The 17,313-nt window shown below is 43.3% G+C and overlaps 1 protein-coding gene across 2 annotated transcripts in view; it reads right to left on the reverse strand.

Annotated features, from left to right (window-relative positions):
* Nucleotides 1-13,090, reverse strand: part of MGAT4A (alpha-1,3-mannosyl-glycoprotein 4-beta-N-acetylglucosaminyltransferase A) — a 126,764-nt gene extending 113,674 nt beyond the window's left edge. The window contains exons 1-2 of one of the 2 annotated variants that reach the window (XM_061431620.1): nucleotides 13,018-13,090; nucleotides 8,170-8,366 (exon numbers count right to left, since the gene is read on the reverse strand). In XM_061431620.1, coding sequence (XP_061287604.1) covers nucleotides 8,170-8,263 — 94 coding nt within the window. In that variant the 5' untranslated portion in view covers nucleotides 8,264-8,366; nucleotides 13,018-13,090. Of the gene's footprint in view, nucleotides 1-8,169; nucleotides 8,491-13,017 lie in introns of both variants that reach the window. The other variant, XM_061431619.1, reaches the window with a different exon arrangement.
* Nucleotides 13,091-17,313: the final 4,223 nt, after the last annotated feature.

Genomic DNA, 17,313 nt, shown 5'->3' on the forward strand with positions numbered 1-17,313 from the left:
CATCGAAAAAGCAAAAGAGTTCCAGAAAAACATCTATTTCTGCTTTATTGACAATGCAGATCACAGTAAACTGTGGAAAATTCTGAAAGAGATGGGAATACCAGACCACTCACCTGCCTCTTGAGAAACCTATATGCAGGTCAGGAAGCAACAGTTAGAACTGGACATGGAACAACAGACTGGTTCCAAATAGGAAAAGGAGTACGTCAAGGCTGTATATTGTCACCCTGCTTATTTAACTTATATGCAGAGTACATCATGAGAAACGCTGGGCTGGAAGAAGCACAAGCTGGAATCAAGATTGCCGGGAGAAATATCAATAACCTCAGATATGCAGATGACACCACCATTATGGCAGAAAGTGAAGAGGAACTCAAAAGCCTCTTGATGAAAGTGAAAGTGGAGAGTGAAAAAGTTGGCTTAAAGTTCAACATTCAGAAAACAAAGATCATGGCATCTGGTCCCATCACTTCATGGGAAATAGATTGGGAAACAGTGGAAACAGTGTCAGACTTTATTTTTGGGGGCTCCAAAATCACTGCAGGTGGTGATTGCAGCCATAAAATTAAAAGACGCTTACTCCTTGGAAGGAAAGTTATGACCAACCTAGATAGCATATTCAAAAGCAGAAACATTACTTTGCCAACAAAGGTTCGTCTAGTCAAGGCTATGGTTTTTCCAGTAGTCATGTATGGATGTGAGAGTTGGAATGTGAAGAAAGCTGAGCGCTGAATAATTGATGCTTTTGAACTATGGTGTTGGAGAAGACTCTGGAGATTCCCTTGGACCTCAAGGAGATCCAACCAGTCCATCCTAAAGGAGATCAGCCCTGGGTGTTCTTTGGAAAGACTGATGCTGAAGCTGAAACTCCAATACTTTGGCCACCTCATGCGAAGAGCTGATTTACTGGAAAAGACCCTGATGCTGGGAGGGATTAGGGGCAGAAGGAGAAGGAGATGACAGAGGATGAGATGGCTGGATGGCATCACCGACTCGATGGACATGAGTCTGGGTGAACTCGGGGAGTTGGTGATGGACAGGGAGGCCTGGCATGCTGCAATTCATGGGGTTGCAAAGAGTCAGACACGACTGGGAGACTGAACTGAACTGCACACATCTAGGAGGCAAGACCCATAAACAGATACATCATGGTAAAAAGGATGCAAGTCAAACACAAGAGAATCTTGAAAGCATCAAGAGAAAAATGATTTATCACTGACAAGGGGGACCCCAATAAGATTAAAAGCTGACCTCTCAGCAATAATAACAGAGCTTAGAGGCAGTGGGTAACACAAAGTACTAAAAAACAAACACAAACACGCAAAAAAAAAAAAACAAAAAAAACCCTGTCAATGAAGATTCCCACATCCAGGAGAGCTATTTTTTTTAGAAAATAAACATAAAATTCACACATTACAAGATAAATAAAAATTAACAAGAATTCATTGCTAGCAGTCTTGCCTCATAAGAAATACTAAAGGAATTTCACCAGGCTGCAAACAACTGATACGAGTGATCCAATCCATACAGTCTGCAATTATATAATTGCTGATGCCCATTTTCTCCTTTCCCTCAACTGATGTATAAACTTCATAAAATGATACGTATATAATGCATTGTTGAATCTGTAATACATGGGAATGTAATAAAGTTGCTAAAAACAGCACAAAAAAAGGTAGACGGGAAAAACGCTGCTATGTGCTAAGGGAAAAATAACAGGTGGTGTAATAATTAATCATTGTAACAATGTATTCTTGGGTTTATAACATTGACAGATGTAATATGTGTAACAACAGTGCCAGAAAACAAAGAAGAAAAGGAACAGAGCTAAATAAGAGTAACTTTCTATATATTACTAGAATTAACTAGTATAAACTCGAATTTGAATCCAATAAGCTGAAATGTACACAGTGAACTCTGGAACAATCACTAAAAATACTCAAAAAATAGTGAAAAATGTCACTAACGAAATGAAAATGCTATGTTAGAAAATATTCAATCAATGCAAAAAAAAGTAAAGTGGGAACACAGAAACAAAAAAGACATGAGACATATGCAAACTACAGAGTAAGATGGCATCTGTAAATCAAACTACATCAGTATCATATAAATGTCGATGAGTAACAGTCCAGTCTAAAGGCAGACACTATTAGGCTGGATTTTTAAAAAAGCATGCTCCAACTATATGTTATTTACAGGAGACACAATAAATGGTTATGGGGCAACTGGATAGTCACATGCAGAAGAATGGAGTGGGTCCTTTACACCACACATAGAAGTGAACTTGGAATTGATTAAAGACCTAATGTAAGAGCAAAACATGCAACACGTGGGGTCGCAAAGAGTCTGACACCACAAGCAACTGAACTGAAGAGCAAAACAAAACATAGGAGAATCTTCACGATCTTAGATTTGGCAGCGGGTTCTTAAATATGATGCCGAAAGGACAAGCAGAAACAACAACAAAAAACAGACTGGACTTCATCAGAATTTAAAACTTCTGCACTTCACAGAACACCATCAAGAATATGAAGAGACAACTCACAGAACGATAGGAAATATTTGCAAATCACATTTCTCACAAGGAACTTGTATCTAGAAAGGACTTTTTCTTTTTTTCCCTTTTTAAATACTGAAATATAGCTGATGTACGATGTGTTAGTTCCAGATGTATGACATAGGGATCTGACAATCAAATACATTATGAAATAATCATGACAAGTCTATGACATTACCATACAAAATCAGTGCAGTATTATTGACTATTTTCCCTATGCTATGTTACATTCCTATGACTTAACTGTAAGCTTGAATCATTGTTGATCATGTTAGCGGTATGTCATATACGGCCTTTATTATACTGAGGTATGTTCCCTCTATGCCCACTCTGTTAAGAGTTTTTATCAAAAATGGATGTTGAACTTTATCAAAATGTTTTTCTGTATCTGTTGAGATGATCATATGACTTTTAACCTTAATGTTTCTAATGTGGTGTATCGTGATTGATTATGATGTATGAAACTTTTAATGTATTGTTGATTCAGTTTGCTAATAATCTGTTGAGAGTTTTTACATCTATGTTCATCCAGGATATTGGCCTATAATTTTTTGTGTGTGATATTTTTGCCTGGTTTGGGTACCAGGGTAGTACTGGCCTCATAGACTGAATTTGCAAATGTTCCTTCCTCTTCAACTTTCTGGAATACTTTGAGAAGTATTTAAATGTTCTTTAAACGTTCGGTAGAACTCACCTGTGGAGCTATCTGATCCTGGACATTTGTTATTCCGGAGTTTTTTTTTTTTTTTTAATTACTGATTTAACTTCATTAAGGTAATCAGTTTGCTCAGATTTTCTATTTCTTCCTGATTCAATCTTGGAAGACTGTATGTTTCTAGGAATTTATCCATTATTTCTAGGTTGTGCAATTTGCTAAGATACAAATTTTCATAGTAATCTCTTACATTTTATATTTCTGTAGTATCAGTTGTAACTTCTCTTTCATTTTTAATTTTATTTGGGCCTTCTTTTATTCTTGAGGAGTCCAGCTAAAGGTTTATTGATTTTGTTTATCTTTTCAAAGGACCAGATGTTAGTTTCTTTCATTCATATTTGCTGCTGCTTTTTTCATCTCTATTTCATTTACTCCCACTCTGATCTTTATTATTTCCTTACTTGTACTAACTTGGGGCTTTGTTATTCTTTTTCTAGTTCCTTTATGTGTAAGGTTAGATTGTTTGAGATTGTTACTGTTTCCCAAGGTAAGCCTGTATTGCTATACACTTCCCTCTTAGAAGAGTCTTCTGTGTCCCATAAATCTTGGAATGCTGTGTTTCCATCTTCATTTGTCTCAAGGTATATTTTTATTTCCTCTTCGATATCTTCAATGACCCACTGATTGTTTAGTAGCATATTGTTTAGACTCCACATATTTTTTTTTTCCAGTAGTTGATTCCTAGTCTCATACTGCAGTGGTCAGAAAAGGTGCTTAATATGATTTAAATCTTCTTAAATTTTCTGAGACTTGCTTTGTGGCCTAGCAGGTGATCTATCCTGGAGAATACTGATCACATGCACACTTGAGAAGAATGAGCATTCTGCTCGTTTGGAGTTGAAAGGCCTATATATATTTAATCCATCTGACCTAATGTGCCATTTAATGCCAATGTTTCCTTATTGATTCTCTGTCTGGATGATCTATCCACACTGATTTAAGTGGGATGTTAAAGCTCCCTACTCACTATATTGTTAATTACTCCCTTATGTCTGTTAGTAACTGCTATATGTATTTAGGTGTTCCTATGTTGGGTACCCCATGGACAGAGGATCTGGCAGGCTACAGTCCATCGGGTCATGAAGAGTTGGACACGACTGAAATGACAGCACACTTTTTTTTATTCCACCCCCTCATTTTACATTTTTGATCTCATCTTTTATGTGTTTTTACTTTGTCCGCTCCCTAATTAGTGTGTGTATACATTTTTATTGATAGTTACATGATTTTACTAGCTTTGTCTTTTAAGCCTCAGGTGGTTGATCCCCTACCCTTACTGTATTTTGGCCTTAGAATAAAGAATTCTTCAAGTTTAAATTTTTAAATAGGCAAAGACCCTGAATAGACATTTTTTTCTGAAGAAGATATACAAATGGCTAATAAGTACATAAAAAGATGCTAGATATTATTAGAAATACAAATAAAAACTACAATGATATACTACTTCACTACCGCTAGGACAAGTAGAATCCAAAAGCCAGGAAACACATATCATCAAGAATGTAAAGAAATTGTAACCCTCATATCCTGTTGGAGGAAATGCACAATGGTCCAGCTTCTTTGGGAAAAAAGTCTGGCAGCTCCTCAAGTGATTAAATATAGAGTTTCCACACGACCCAGCAGTTCTACTTGTAGATAAAGAGAAATGAAAATACATGTCCACACAGAAACACATACATGAATGTTAGGTTTCCCTAGGGACAGGGGTCTAAGATGTCCAGTTTCTGGGTTGTACCTGACCAAAATAGGAAATTCATCAGGAGAACCACCTCCCCCCCTAACACACACACACACACACACACACACAAGTAAGACATGCAATGATTCTCGTCCCACTTGCACACCTGCATACAGCTTTCCCACTGTGCTTTCCATACACTTGAAATTCTGTCTCATTTTTTAATGTGAGAATCCAGTATACCCTGCAGAAACTTGTACCCTGGCCTGAACACCAGCTTTCCTAGTGGAGTTACTGATATCTTCCTCAAATTATGCCAATCCCATGGACCAGCTCATTTATTCTTTCAAGTGGTAAATGAAGACCTAGGATAAATATGATAGGGACCACACTGGGATTACCAGCTAAGCCCTGGGACAGTCCTGGAACGCTATCTGCCAACCACAATGAATATCTTACAATTCCAAAGCACAAATACTCCACACTCTCTCAGAGCTTCATGCAAGTAAAGGCAGCTCCCTCTACCTGCCATGCCCACTCTCCCCTAATCTGCCTGGTCTCTGCTCTTCTGGGCAGCAGACCAATAGCTAAGAGCATCATCTCTGGAACCAGCCTGACCGAGCTTAAACTTGACTCTTCCACTTAATGTACGACCTTGACAAGTTTCTTATACTCAGCCTTGGTTTCCTCATCTATAGAAAGTGAGTAATCATACTTCCTAGGGTTGTTATGAGGATTAAATGAGACTATGTTATTGTTTCATAACTTATAATATGCACTCTGTTACTGCTCTATCTATCAGATGGTATCACATTTTTTACTTGCACCTTCCCCTACTGGTTCTTGAGATTTCCAAAGGTGAGTAGTTTCTCCTTCCTTTTCATATTTACAGCATATAACACAGAGATGGGCACGAGGCAGGTACAGGAAAGGGAGTGATGCATGCATGAAAAACAACAACTCTGAGCCCAGCAACATCCAGCGATTACGGAAACCACGCTTTCAATATAAAAAGCAGAGCATGTGGTTTATGAGTATACAAGAATTAAACATCTGAAATGAGGCCGGCTCTGGAAAATCCAGGCTGACTGCCAGAACCATCTAGAAAGAATCCAAATGCTCAGCAGTTAGAGTGGTTACATAAACGATGTCATTAAAGCACAGGGGATTTTACATAAGCACGACAGGAGACCTCTGTTGATACCTGAAAGAGTTCAGACAAAACACCAAACCGAAAAACAGAGCAGAAAAATATGCACAGGAGGATTACAGCTGCTCAGAGTGCCACCCGAAGCAGAGAGACTGTGTGTGTGTGGCTTGAATACCACATTCTTTCCCCTTCTGGTGACAAAACCTGTATATTCTTTTTAATTAATATTGATTCTAAAGACAACCTAACACACACAAAAATAGTGCTTAGTAATGGCTTTACGTAAGAAATCAGATAAATGGAATGGAGATGCCAAAAGTTTTAAATAAGACCCAGTCAAAAGGGTCAATTTTCTGTTACTATAACTTTCTGGGTAGATAAGTTTCCTGATAAGGAAAAATTCCATATACTCTCAGGATTAACTCTCTTATTTTCTAAATTGACCGCTAAAGCCAGTCATATGTTCTACTCACATCAGGGCCAGCCAATAGTTTGATTAACTAAGTTCTTCCTAAGTAAGTCCTCTCCTTTTGGTATGATTAAAAAATGAAATCTAAAATGTATGTATTTGTCTGCAAAGAAGAAAGATCTTCAGTAAGTGTTTTATTCATTTTCCCCCCAAAGAATGCCTTCCAAAATTAGAGCCCAACTCAGAGAAAGAGAAAAACAATACTAAACTTGCTCAAAGCACAGAGTACATTTGCCTGCTTATATCAGCTTATTTCATGAATATATGCACACTGACACAGATATATACATATCTACACACACACTGAGCAACTTCACCTTCACTTTTCACTTTCATGCACTGGAGAAGGAAATGGCAACCCGCTCTGGTGTTCTTGCCTGGAGAATCCCAGGCACGGGGCAGCCTGGTGGGCTGCCGTCTATGGGGTCACACAGAGTCGGACACGACTGAAGTGACTTAGCCACAGCACACACACACCAGAGAAAAATTAATAGAGAATAAAGTTACCTTCATGCAAGTCAATAATGCCAACAATAGCACCTTTTGATAACCAAGTGATGATTACTACTCTACCCTGACTCTAACAAATCTCCATTCTTCTTGCCATTAATATTTCCTAGATTAATATGAGGAAAAGAGATATGTAAAAGGAAGAGGTAGGAGACTTCCCTGGTGGTCCAGAAGGTAAGAATTCACCTGCCAATGCAGGGGACATGGGTTCACCCTCCGGTCTGGGAAGATCCCATTTGCTGTGGTACAGCTAAGCCTGTGCACCCACAGCCCACTCTGCAACGAGCCACTGCCAGAGAAGTCCATGCACTGCATCTAGAGTAGCCCCTGCTCACCGCAACTAGAGAAAGCCCACAGGCTGCAATCCATATGGCTGCAACTAGAGCAGCCATAAACAAGTACATTATTTACTTAAAAGTCTACAAATAATAAAAATAGGGGTAGGAATTTACTGTATATATTTTCAAAGAAATGCACTATCCTTCAATACAGTTCCAATCTCTAAACAGATAACCTTCCTTAAAAACACAGTTCAGTAGTCTCAACAGAATTAATTTTTAAAATTTCAGACGAATTTCTCACCCACTTCAAAAATACTTTTGCCTAAAGAGCAACCTATCAACACATGCGGTTTAAATCATTAACTACACAGCACCAAATCATCAGGATAATCAGCGTATAAATTTCATGAAGCCGCTGTGTCCTTCTAAGTGTTTCATACAACATCCAGTACAAGGAAGCTTATTAAACATTGATGATGTTTAATAATGAAAAATAAAATGCCAAAATGAAAGTCTTCATTACTCAACTTGGCTGTCATTTATAATACAAACCGCTGATGAGCATGTTTCTACACGAGCAATTACAAGAAATCAAGAAACAAAGCAAACCCCATTCAAATGAGAAATTTTGTGTCCTCCGTCCAAGAATACTGTTTCATTTCGGTGTCAGAAAGAAACTGGCAGGCCGCCAGCAGATAGCATGAAATACGCAGACTGTAGGGGTGTTCAACTCAGAGCATTTATGCACCGTTGACAAAGCAAAAAGCCAACCACACTGCATGCACATTTTTTGGAGACGTTTTCCTTACCTTTCCCATTTTGCCATGTTGTATACCAAGATAAAGTGAGGAACGAGGTGACAAATGCTAAAACAGTGGCTACAGTTCCATTTCGGAGCCTCATCTCATTTCACCATCACACTGGTTCATATGTTTACGATGATAACCAAGTCCGTTTCTTTTTATCCTGAAGTCAAGCAAACCCAGTACTCCTGGCTCGGGGCCAACTGAAACAATCAATAGGAGAGGTTCATTTCAGATGCTCAGCAGAACTAGTCTGGCAGCCACACCATTCACAATTATTATTCAGGACTGTCTGCACGGTCTTCATAGGTGGATGCTTCTTTCTCCCTATTCAAGGGGAAAAGGGAAAGAAAAACTTGCTCAAGGATGCAAAATACTCGTTTCTTCATTTATCAGTCACTGTTACAAACAGATTCTTGGCTGGGCTACACTGTATCTGTAAAGATAACCCCCCACATCCAAATGACTCATGTGATATCCTTGAGCGATATGGTTCTTCTCCTCTGGGGAAAAAAGCTTTCAACTATACTCCCTGCTCGTTGGTTCTGTTGTGTCTGTGGAAGGAAGAGTCATGGTTACTTATGTAAAGGAAGAAGTGGTGGGACCCACGAGAACTCTAAGGATCACCCAATGGTTCCTGAGGAACATTCTTCACTCTCTACAATCCTCCTATTGCACAATAATAGTTAATGGCTCAAAATGTTTAAAGAAAACAGACAAAACTTACAAGGGTCAAAAGCCCTGGTCCTAGATCCAGCCCCACCATTACTTGCGTGACTTCAGGCATGTCAATTATCTCGGCTTTGTGGTTTCATCCAGGAACTGAGAAAGCTAACTGTCTCGGCTCCTCCTGTTCTCATAAATAATAAAAAGGTTACAGTGATGACCGCTGCTGATCATCAGCATAAGATAAATGTAGTTTTTCCAACAATTAACCTACTCCTCAGGTGTAAACTGGGATTATTTTGGCATTTTGAAAACATGGCGATCCAACCAGGATGCCACCGGACCCAGGATTAACCACTGAGCACTGCTTTAACTCAGGAAACCTGGAGATCACCTCCCATCCAGCAAACCTGTTCAGAAAACGGAATGAGGTGGTCTAGTGGTTGAGAATCTGGGTCAGGGGGTTGATCCCTGGTCTGAGAGGATCCCACGTTCCGCAGAGCCACTGAGTCAATGCGCCACAACTACTGAGCCCACACGCTCCACTCCTGAAGCCTACGAACCTGGGAGCCCATACTCCCCAACAACAGAATCCACCTCAATGAGAAGCCCGCACACCGCATTGAAAGAGCGTAGCCCCTACTAGCCACAACTAGAGAAAGCCTGCTCGAAGCAACAGAAACCCAGCACAGCCAAAAATAAATAAATCTTTTAAAAAGAAAATAGAATGAAATCATGTCCCTGGAAGTACTTAAGCATAGTACTACATAGTACCTACTACAATTCTAGGTTCTGAATAAATGTCAACTGTATTAATAAAAACAAATAAAACCAAAAACCTGCAGCCAGTCACTGGTTTAGGCCTCTCTGCAAAGAACCAATTTCACTCCCTCGGGGAATGTCAGGCCAGACAAGATATGCATTGATTCCTGGTGGCCCCAGGGGACCACAGAGGCACTTGGCAGTCCACCACGTGTCACTCCAGTAGGTGAGTTAATGCAGCTCCAAAGAGGCCTCGGAAGCCCGAGGGACAATTCTCTCTGGCTAACGCAGCCATTTGTAGGCAATTCAGAAATTATCATCTCAGCTGGTTTGTAAAACCGACCATGGCTAGAAAGCTCCACTAGTGAGAAAAGATCATCTGGATTAATAACGATAATGAGACACTACAACTCACTAAGCATTTCCTCACACGCTCTAAATCTTCCAAACTCCTAAATCTTCCAAACTCCGCTTCCCCTACTGTACAATGAAATGAACCCAGAGAAGGAACCCTAATTTGCACAACTCTGAAGTCCAAGTTCTCATCCCCCACCCTCTGCCCCTCTGCACTGCAGTCCTGTGAAAAGAAGCTCCCGGGGCACTCCAAGCCTCAGGTTACACTGGAGAATCTTCCCGAGGTGTTATCTTTACCCAACAGTTTAAAGTGTGAATTAAAAAAAAAAAAAAATTAGACTCTACAACAAATACGGATCTATTATGGAATAAACTGCAAAATTCACAGGCAACTTCAAAGTTTCAACTTAAAACCTGAATGAATTTCTCACTTCCTGTACCCTGGGCTGGGCCCTCCTCTCCCCTACTCACACCCAAGCAGCCTGTGATCCCTCCTTGACCAGCAGCTCTGTAGTATTGATATAATACTCTAGAGGCACTGAACTTTTCTACTTCCTCCCTTCCCCTTACTCTCTGCAATCAAGAATTTCCAAAGATACTCTCGCGTTCAAATTATGATTATTTTCTAAAACCAAAGTTATTCATATCCATGTCAACAGTCTTCATGGTGAAATCCCAGAATTTCAACTCAATTCCATAAGTACCTAATATACTGTCTTATTAACGTATCAATAGGCACTCAAGGGGCTTCCCTGGTGGTCCAGTGGCTGACTCTGTGCTCCCAATGCAGGGGGCCAGGGTTTGATCCCAGGTCCGGGAACAAGATCCCACATGCTGTAACTAAGACTCAACACAGCCAGATAATTTTTTTTTAAAGCACTCGATAATGATTCTGATTATAAAAAAATGAAGGGTTAACTCAGTGAATTATGTAACTTGGAATTTTAATTTTTTCATGGCATTATATGAAGATGCATATAATTTTCTGTTGCTATATCCCCACCTGAGCCCCACTTTACTTCAAAAAAGATACTGTCCTGATAAGAGATCCAGAAGTATACAGATTATTAGAATAAACATTCAATCAGTAATCACAGGGAAGGTGAAGTGAAGAAGTAGAAAATGAAAGATTTTTGAAACACAGTTTTATTAAATACTTATTTGTATTAAAGTCAGTATAAAGGGGTAGAGAGACAAGTAAAAGTGAATGAACTCTATAATGAAAGTAGATTATAGATACAGTATTGGTAACATGAAAAACATAAGGAATATTAAATATTGGATCCAGGAAGTTATTCATATCTGGTTTGAAGAAAATGCAAATAATGAACTCTACCAACCAACAGGACCTGAAATTCAGCAAGAGAAATATGAGGGCATTTTACTCAGAATATTGTCATACATTTTTAATCAGGGTTTCCACACTAATGAAGTTTAGTTGCACCATAAAAGAGCAAAACCAGTGATCCCCATGCTCTCAAACCAGGAGAGGTAGTTCAGACAGCCAAGAGCCCTCTGGGTTAACTGACTACCTAAGGCAGGAGAAGTGATCCATATTTGTTGTCAGAGTCCACACTCAACAAAAATTTCAATCTAACACCTTGACGCTCTCTGAGACTATCCACTTAACACATCGGAATCCTTAACAACAAAAAGGCGGTGGCTAAAGTTATTGGTCATCTCCTCCATCCTGCCAAAGATATTTCCAACTTTCAACTCCAGATCTCAGGCTGGAGAAAAACCTGTTTTATTAACAGTCTTTTAAGGGCTGCAGTCCTATGTTATTATTAGATACATAACCTTTGATTTTAAAGTGTTCTCCGAAATAGTATGTTCCATGGCTAAAAATGCTTGACATATGATTTCACTGCCATTCCAGACAGAACAGGGGTGCCTGAAGGAAAGGCACCCTCATAAATACCATGATGTAAGCCCTGTAACTTTATTCAGCGCGGTTTTATTAAAATTCATTGGTTTTATACTTATAATAGGATTTCTATTTTTCCTTAATACAGCTTACATAACTTCATCGTCCTGTGCGTTTTCAGATTTACACGGTGCGGGCTAAAGAAACCTTTGTTAGGATAACCTGTTAATGACAGAGGTGTTGTTTTTTAACATTCAGAAAAAGAAAGATAAACCATTAAACGCATATTATTCACTTCTAAATTTAGCTTCTAAATTCAAACGAACGACGTTGCCATCTTCTTTGGCCAGAAGTCGTCCGACAGTAAAAGCACAACAGCAAAATATATGGAGAGGGCTGAAAACAGACACTGCGCCTGCTTCTATTTCGCAATCCGGATTGTAAGCAATGAGCGGGCTCCAGAGAAACACTCGCTGCGAGAAATAAAAAGCGGGCGCGCGAGTGGTCTGACTGCCAGCTCATAAAGCACGCCTTCCCGCTGTCACCTGGTGGTACCCTCAGTGGAATCACCTGGCCCCGACCCGGGGATCCCACTCGCAGCTTCCTCGATAGCGGGGAACTGAGGCCTGGGTATGGGGGTGCGCTTACACATAGGACCCGCAGGTCTTGACTTTGTAGGAAAATTCGCCAGAACGGTGCACGTCTCGGGAGCAACCCCGGCCCGCCTCGCCCCCGCCCCACCTGCCCGCGGCCCCGGGACGCCGCCGACTCCGGGACGGGCGTGAGCCCTGGGGCAGTCCCGCGAGCAACTCTGCCTCACCCCCAAAACCCCCACTTTCCTTCACTTTGCCCCAAAGTCAGCGAGCCCCGCCGCGCCACGGAGCGCGGAGAGCGCATCAGGCGCCCGGTGGGCCACCGAGAGAGCGCGCGGCAACGAGGGGCTGCGGCGGCGGAGCGGGGCTGACGGCGCGCCCAGGGCGGCCCGGCCCGCGCCCGCCCCCGAGGCCCAGCCCGCCAGCGCCCCGAGACTGCCCCGCAGCAGCCGGAGGCGCACGAGCTCCGGGCCCGGCCGCGGCCCCGCGGCTCCGTTACCAGCAGGTGGATCTCCCGCGACCCGGCGCCGCCCCTCCATCCCGCGCCCTCCGCGCAGCCGCCCTGCGCCCCCGCTCGAAGCTGCCCGCACGCCGCCGCCGCGAACCCCTCACCCGCCGCCGGCGCTGCCAGTCCTGCCGCGGCCGCCGACGAGCCGCCACCGAGCAGCCGCCGGGCGCCCCCGCCTCCCCGCGCGGCTCCGCCCCGCCGCCGGAGCGCCGCGGCCCCCGCGCCCGGCCCCGCCCGGGACCCCGCCAGCCATTGGCCGCCTGTGCCGTCCCCCGGGCGCCCCCGCGCGGCCCAGCCGCCGGCCGGAGGCCCGCCCGGTTGTCATTTAGGGGCGCCGCCTTGCAGCCTGTACCGTTCTCGTGAGATCTCCCCGCTTCACTCACTGTCACCGCCGGGTCTGGAGCGGCGTCTCCGGCCCGGGCTCTAAGCGCTCGGCGGCGCCGGGCCGCCACATCTGGCTTTAATCCTCTCGGGCGTGTGCGCGGAGGCAGCTCAGGCTGCCAACAAAAGGCCCCGGGGAGCCCCCGGCCTCTGCCTGGCGCGCGACCCGACCACCCGGGCTGCCGCGGCCTCAGCGCCTTCCCCCAACTGCGGTCCGCAACCCGCCGCACCCCGCTGGGCAGCATTCCCGGTGACCGGTCCCGGGCCAGCTCCCGCCCTAATCCAGCAAGAGCTTCCGAGGGTCCAGGAGCCTCACCCACTGCCTGTGGCCCTTGCGACATCCCCACTAATGGGCATTATTATCCTCAGTTTACCTACCAAGAGTCCAGGACTAGCTTTAGCAAGAAGATAAATAAACTAGGGTTTAAATGCAGATCATTTGAGTGCTAAAGCTTCTCATTTTTCCTCTACACCACCCTCTCCTGTCCCTTTCTCGCGAGCTCCATGTCCTAATCTATCACCATTTCTGTAAAGTTGGAGGTTAACTTGAGAACCAAATAGATAATCATCTATTGAGAGATCTGAGTGGTCTGCCTGTTTTTCTTAGTATCCTTTGGTACTAGGACTTGGGTTAGTAACTGGCTTGAGGGCCAGATTTCCTATAGTCTACTGCTGCTACTGCTAAGTCACTTCAGTCGTGTCCGAGACTCTGTGCGACCCCATAGACGGCAGCCCACCAGACTCCCCCGTCCCTGGAATTTTCCAGGCAAGAACACTGGAGTGGGTTGCCATTTCCTTCTCCAATGCATGAAAGTGAAAAGTGAAAGTGAAGTCGCTCAGTCGTGTCCGACTCCTAGCGACCCCATGGACTGCAGCCTACCAGGCTCCTCCGTCCATGGGATTTGCTAGGCAAGAGTACTGGAGTGGGGTGCCACTGCCTTCTCCTCCTATAGTCTAAGATAAAGACAATTCCTAGTAGCAAGCTGGCAAAAATTTCATGACCAGATGTAAGTAATAAAGGCTGAAACCTACTCCGATACAACCTTTGATACATTGATATATCTTGGCTGACATATGTCTTGGGAATGGAAAGCCCAAAGCTTTCCATTTGGTGTACAATGCTCAATGACAGGCAATTTCCATGCAGAAGAGAGCACTAGCATTTAACAAAGCCATGTCCACAAGACTGGCCAAAAGCTTAAATTGCCCAGGGAGCTCCCCATTCTATGGGAAGGAAACTGGAAGCCCTGAGAGATTAACAGTACAAATAATAATACAATACAGGACTTTCCCGGTGATCCAATGGTTAAGAATCCACCTGCCAATGCAAGGGACACAGGTTCGATCCCTGATCTGGGAACTCAGATCCCGCATGCCGCAGGGCAACTAAGCCCCTGCGCCAAAACTACTGAGCCCCAGTGCTGCAGCTACTGAAGCCCACTTGTCTAGAGCCCTGTGCCTGCAACAAGAGAAGACACTGCAATAAGAAGCCCCAGCACCGCAACTAGAGAAAGCCCGTGGGCAGCATCGAAGACCCAGCATAGGCATAAATAAATAAATAACACAATACAAACTGATACAAACAGTGATGTAGGCACTAGTAAGTGATCCAACCAGAATTCAAACCCAGATCTGTTTGACTGGGTTTGAGTCCCTGCAGCATTCCTGTACCCCTCTGCTTATATCTTCAGCAGCTGACAAAATCTTGTTGAGTGGATGACTATTAAAAAGATACATTTCACTCTACTTTCTCCAGTTTTTTTTTCTCTCTCAGGAAGGAAATGAAAGCATTCAGAAACATTCTAGAAGCAGAGGCATATGTCAGAGAGAAAGGACAGCTGCAAAGGGCAAGCTTCAACGGTGGACTCAATGGGCTTATCCAGGAAGACAGCAGAATTCCCCCTGGACAAAGGTTAGTGGAGAACTGACATCAAAAGACAAAAAGCAGGACAAACAGAACTGCCTTCCTTTGGGGCCCTTCTTGATAGCTTATTGCTACTCCATCTGGCAGCAGAAGAACGGGTTTCAGGAGAAATCTGGTGTTACAGTTAAACTTGTCGTAAACCAATCACTTTTAGCTCCACAAAGTCTGGATTTCAGTTTGTTGTCCTAAGAAATGAGAACATCACAGGATATACACCAAGGTATGGGTTAGAATGGATTTGTTATTCACCTTCATTTTGCAGAGTACATGATCCTGGATTTTCCAATCACTTCTGTGCCAAGTGGTTCAGATGATAAAGAATCCAGCTGCAATGTGGGAGACCGGGGTTCAGTCCCTAGGTTGGGAAGATCCCCTGGAGAAGAGAAAGGCAACCTACTTCAGTATTCTTGCCTGGGGAAATCCCATGGCCAGAGGAGCCTGGCGGGCTACCGTGTATGGGGCCACAAAGAGTCAGACACGACTGAGCAACAAACACTTTCACACAAACTCCACTGAGTCTCATCTAGTTCTTTTCTTCATCTTTTCTGCAAGATTCTTTTTTTTTTTTTTTAAGATGTTTTTTATGTGGACCATTTTTAAAGTCTTTACCGAATTTGGTACAATATTGTTCCCATTGTACGTTTTGGTTTTTTGGCCCCGAGGCATGTGGGACCTTAGTTCCCCGGCCAGCAATCAAACCAGATCACCCTGCTTTGGAGGTCAGAGTCTTATTCCCTGGACCACCAGCGAAGTCCCTGTGATACTTCACTAGTTCCATTATTCTGCAGCTTCTCTTTTTGCCTTCTCCTGGCCTTTAAGTCCACACAATCAGTGGAAGCTGGGGAGGTATCTAGGCTAAAGTTCTGCCTGTAACTTCACCATTCTATACTCTGTCTCCAACAAAACTGTGATGTGGTGACTGTTCTGAGTTCCTCAGAGGTGTGGAGGCAGCTGGTGCCTATCCATAGGTGCTTCCAGACTAGTGAGAGAGGTGCAGAAGGAATTAGACCACAAGCAGTGCCAGAAGCTCTGGTTACTGGGACAGAAGACAGACCGGGGCCCTCTATCAGATTTTCAGGGCGGGGAAGGCTTCCTGGAGGTGACACTAAAAGCAGAGTACACACAGGAAGCTAATCTTTGATCACTTTGATGGTGAGTAGTTTTTGGTGGGGCAGTGCCTGTAGCAATCAGCTTCTAAGAAATCAAACACAGGATCTTTAGTTCTTTTCTGCTCCAGTCCCCTCCATGCATGAACAATAAAACTTGCAGCATTTTATGAGTGTTGATGAATGTTGTGATTCTGGTTTTTTGGCTACTGGCTCAAATGGGATCTTTTTCTTTTCTTTTCGCAATTGTAAAACCTTCATGAGAATCACATTGGAGGGCCTTCCTGGTTTTGTTTTGACTTTTTTGTAAATGGCTCATGCAGAGGTGTAAAGACTCTGATAGTCTTTACTTTTATAAAGACCCTGATACTGGGAAACACTGAAGGCAGAAGAAGAAGGGGCGACAGAGGATGAGATGGTTGGATGGCGTCACTGACTCAATGGACAAGTTTGAGCAAGCTCCCGGAGATAGTGAAGGAGAGGGAAGCCTGGCGTGCTGCAGTCCACGGGGTCACAAAGCGTCAAACACGACTGAACGACTGAACAACATGTACAGGTGGCAGGAGCCCTCCCATTTTTCTTCATAAATTGTGTGTTTTATCTCTTTAGTCTAGAAGCTGTTGGGGAACTAGGACCCGGCTGGGCAGTAAGAGTTTATTAACTCTTTCTTAGCCACAGAGTGTTTCAGACAGAGTGTACGCAGTATTTCTGTTGTGTAATCAACAGGGCACATAAGGTCCAATAAATTAATGGGAGAATTCAAACTGAACTAACCACCATATTTAATATTCAACTCTAGGTGGTCATTAAGGTTTATCCAGATGAAAGAGAGCAGAGAGCTAGATTTAGAATTTTTTTTTCATTTCTACATGTTCTCCCCACACCTTTGCTCATCTCTTTGTGAGAGAACCCCTGAATGATCCCTTTCCTGTTTGTCCACATTCACCCCCTCGGGGTAGATGTACCTATAAGGCTATTCAACAAAAGCC

Source organism: Bos javanicus, chromosome 11 (genome assembly GCF_032452875.1).
Source record: "Bos javanicus breed banteng chromosome 11, ARS-OSU_banteng_1.0, whole genome shotgun sequence".
Lineage (NCBI taxonomy): Eukaryota > Metazoa > Chordata > Mammalia > Artiodactyla > Bovidae > Bos > Bos javanicus.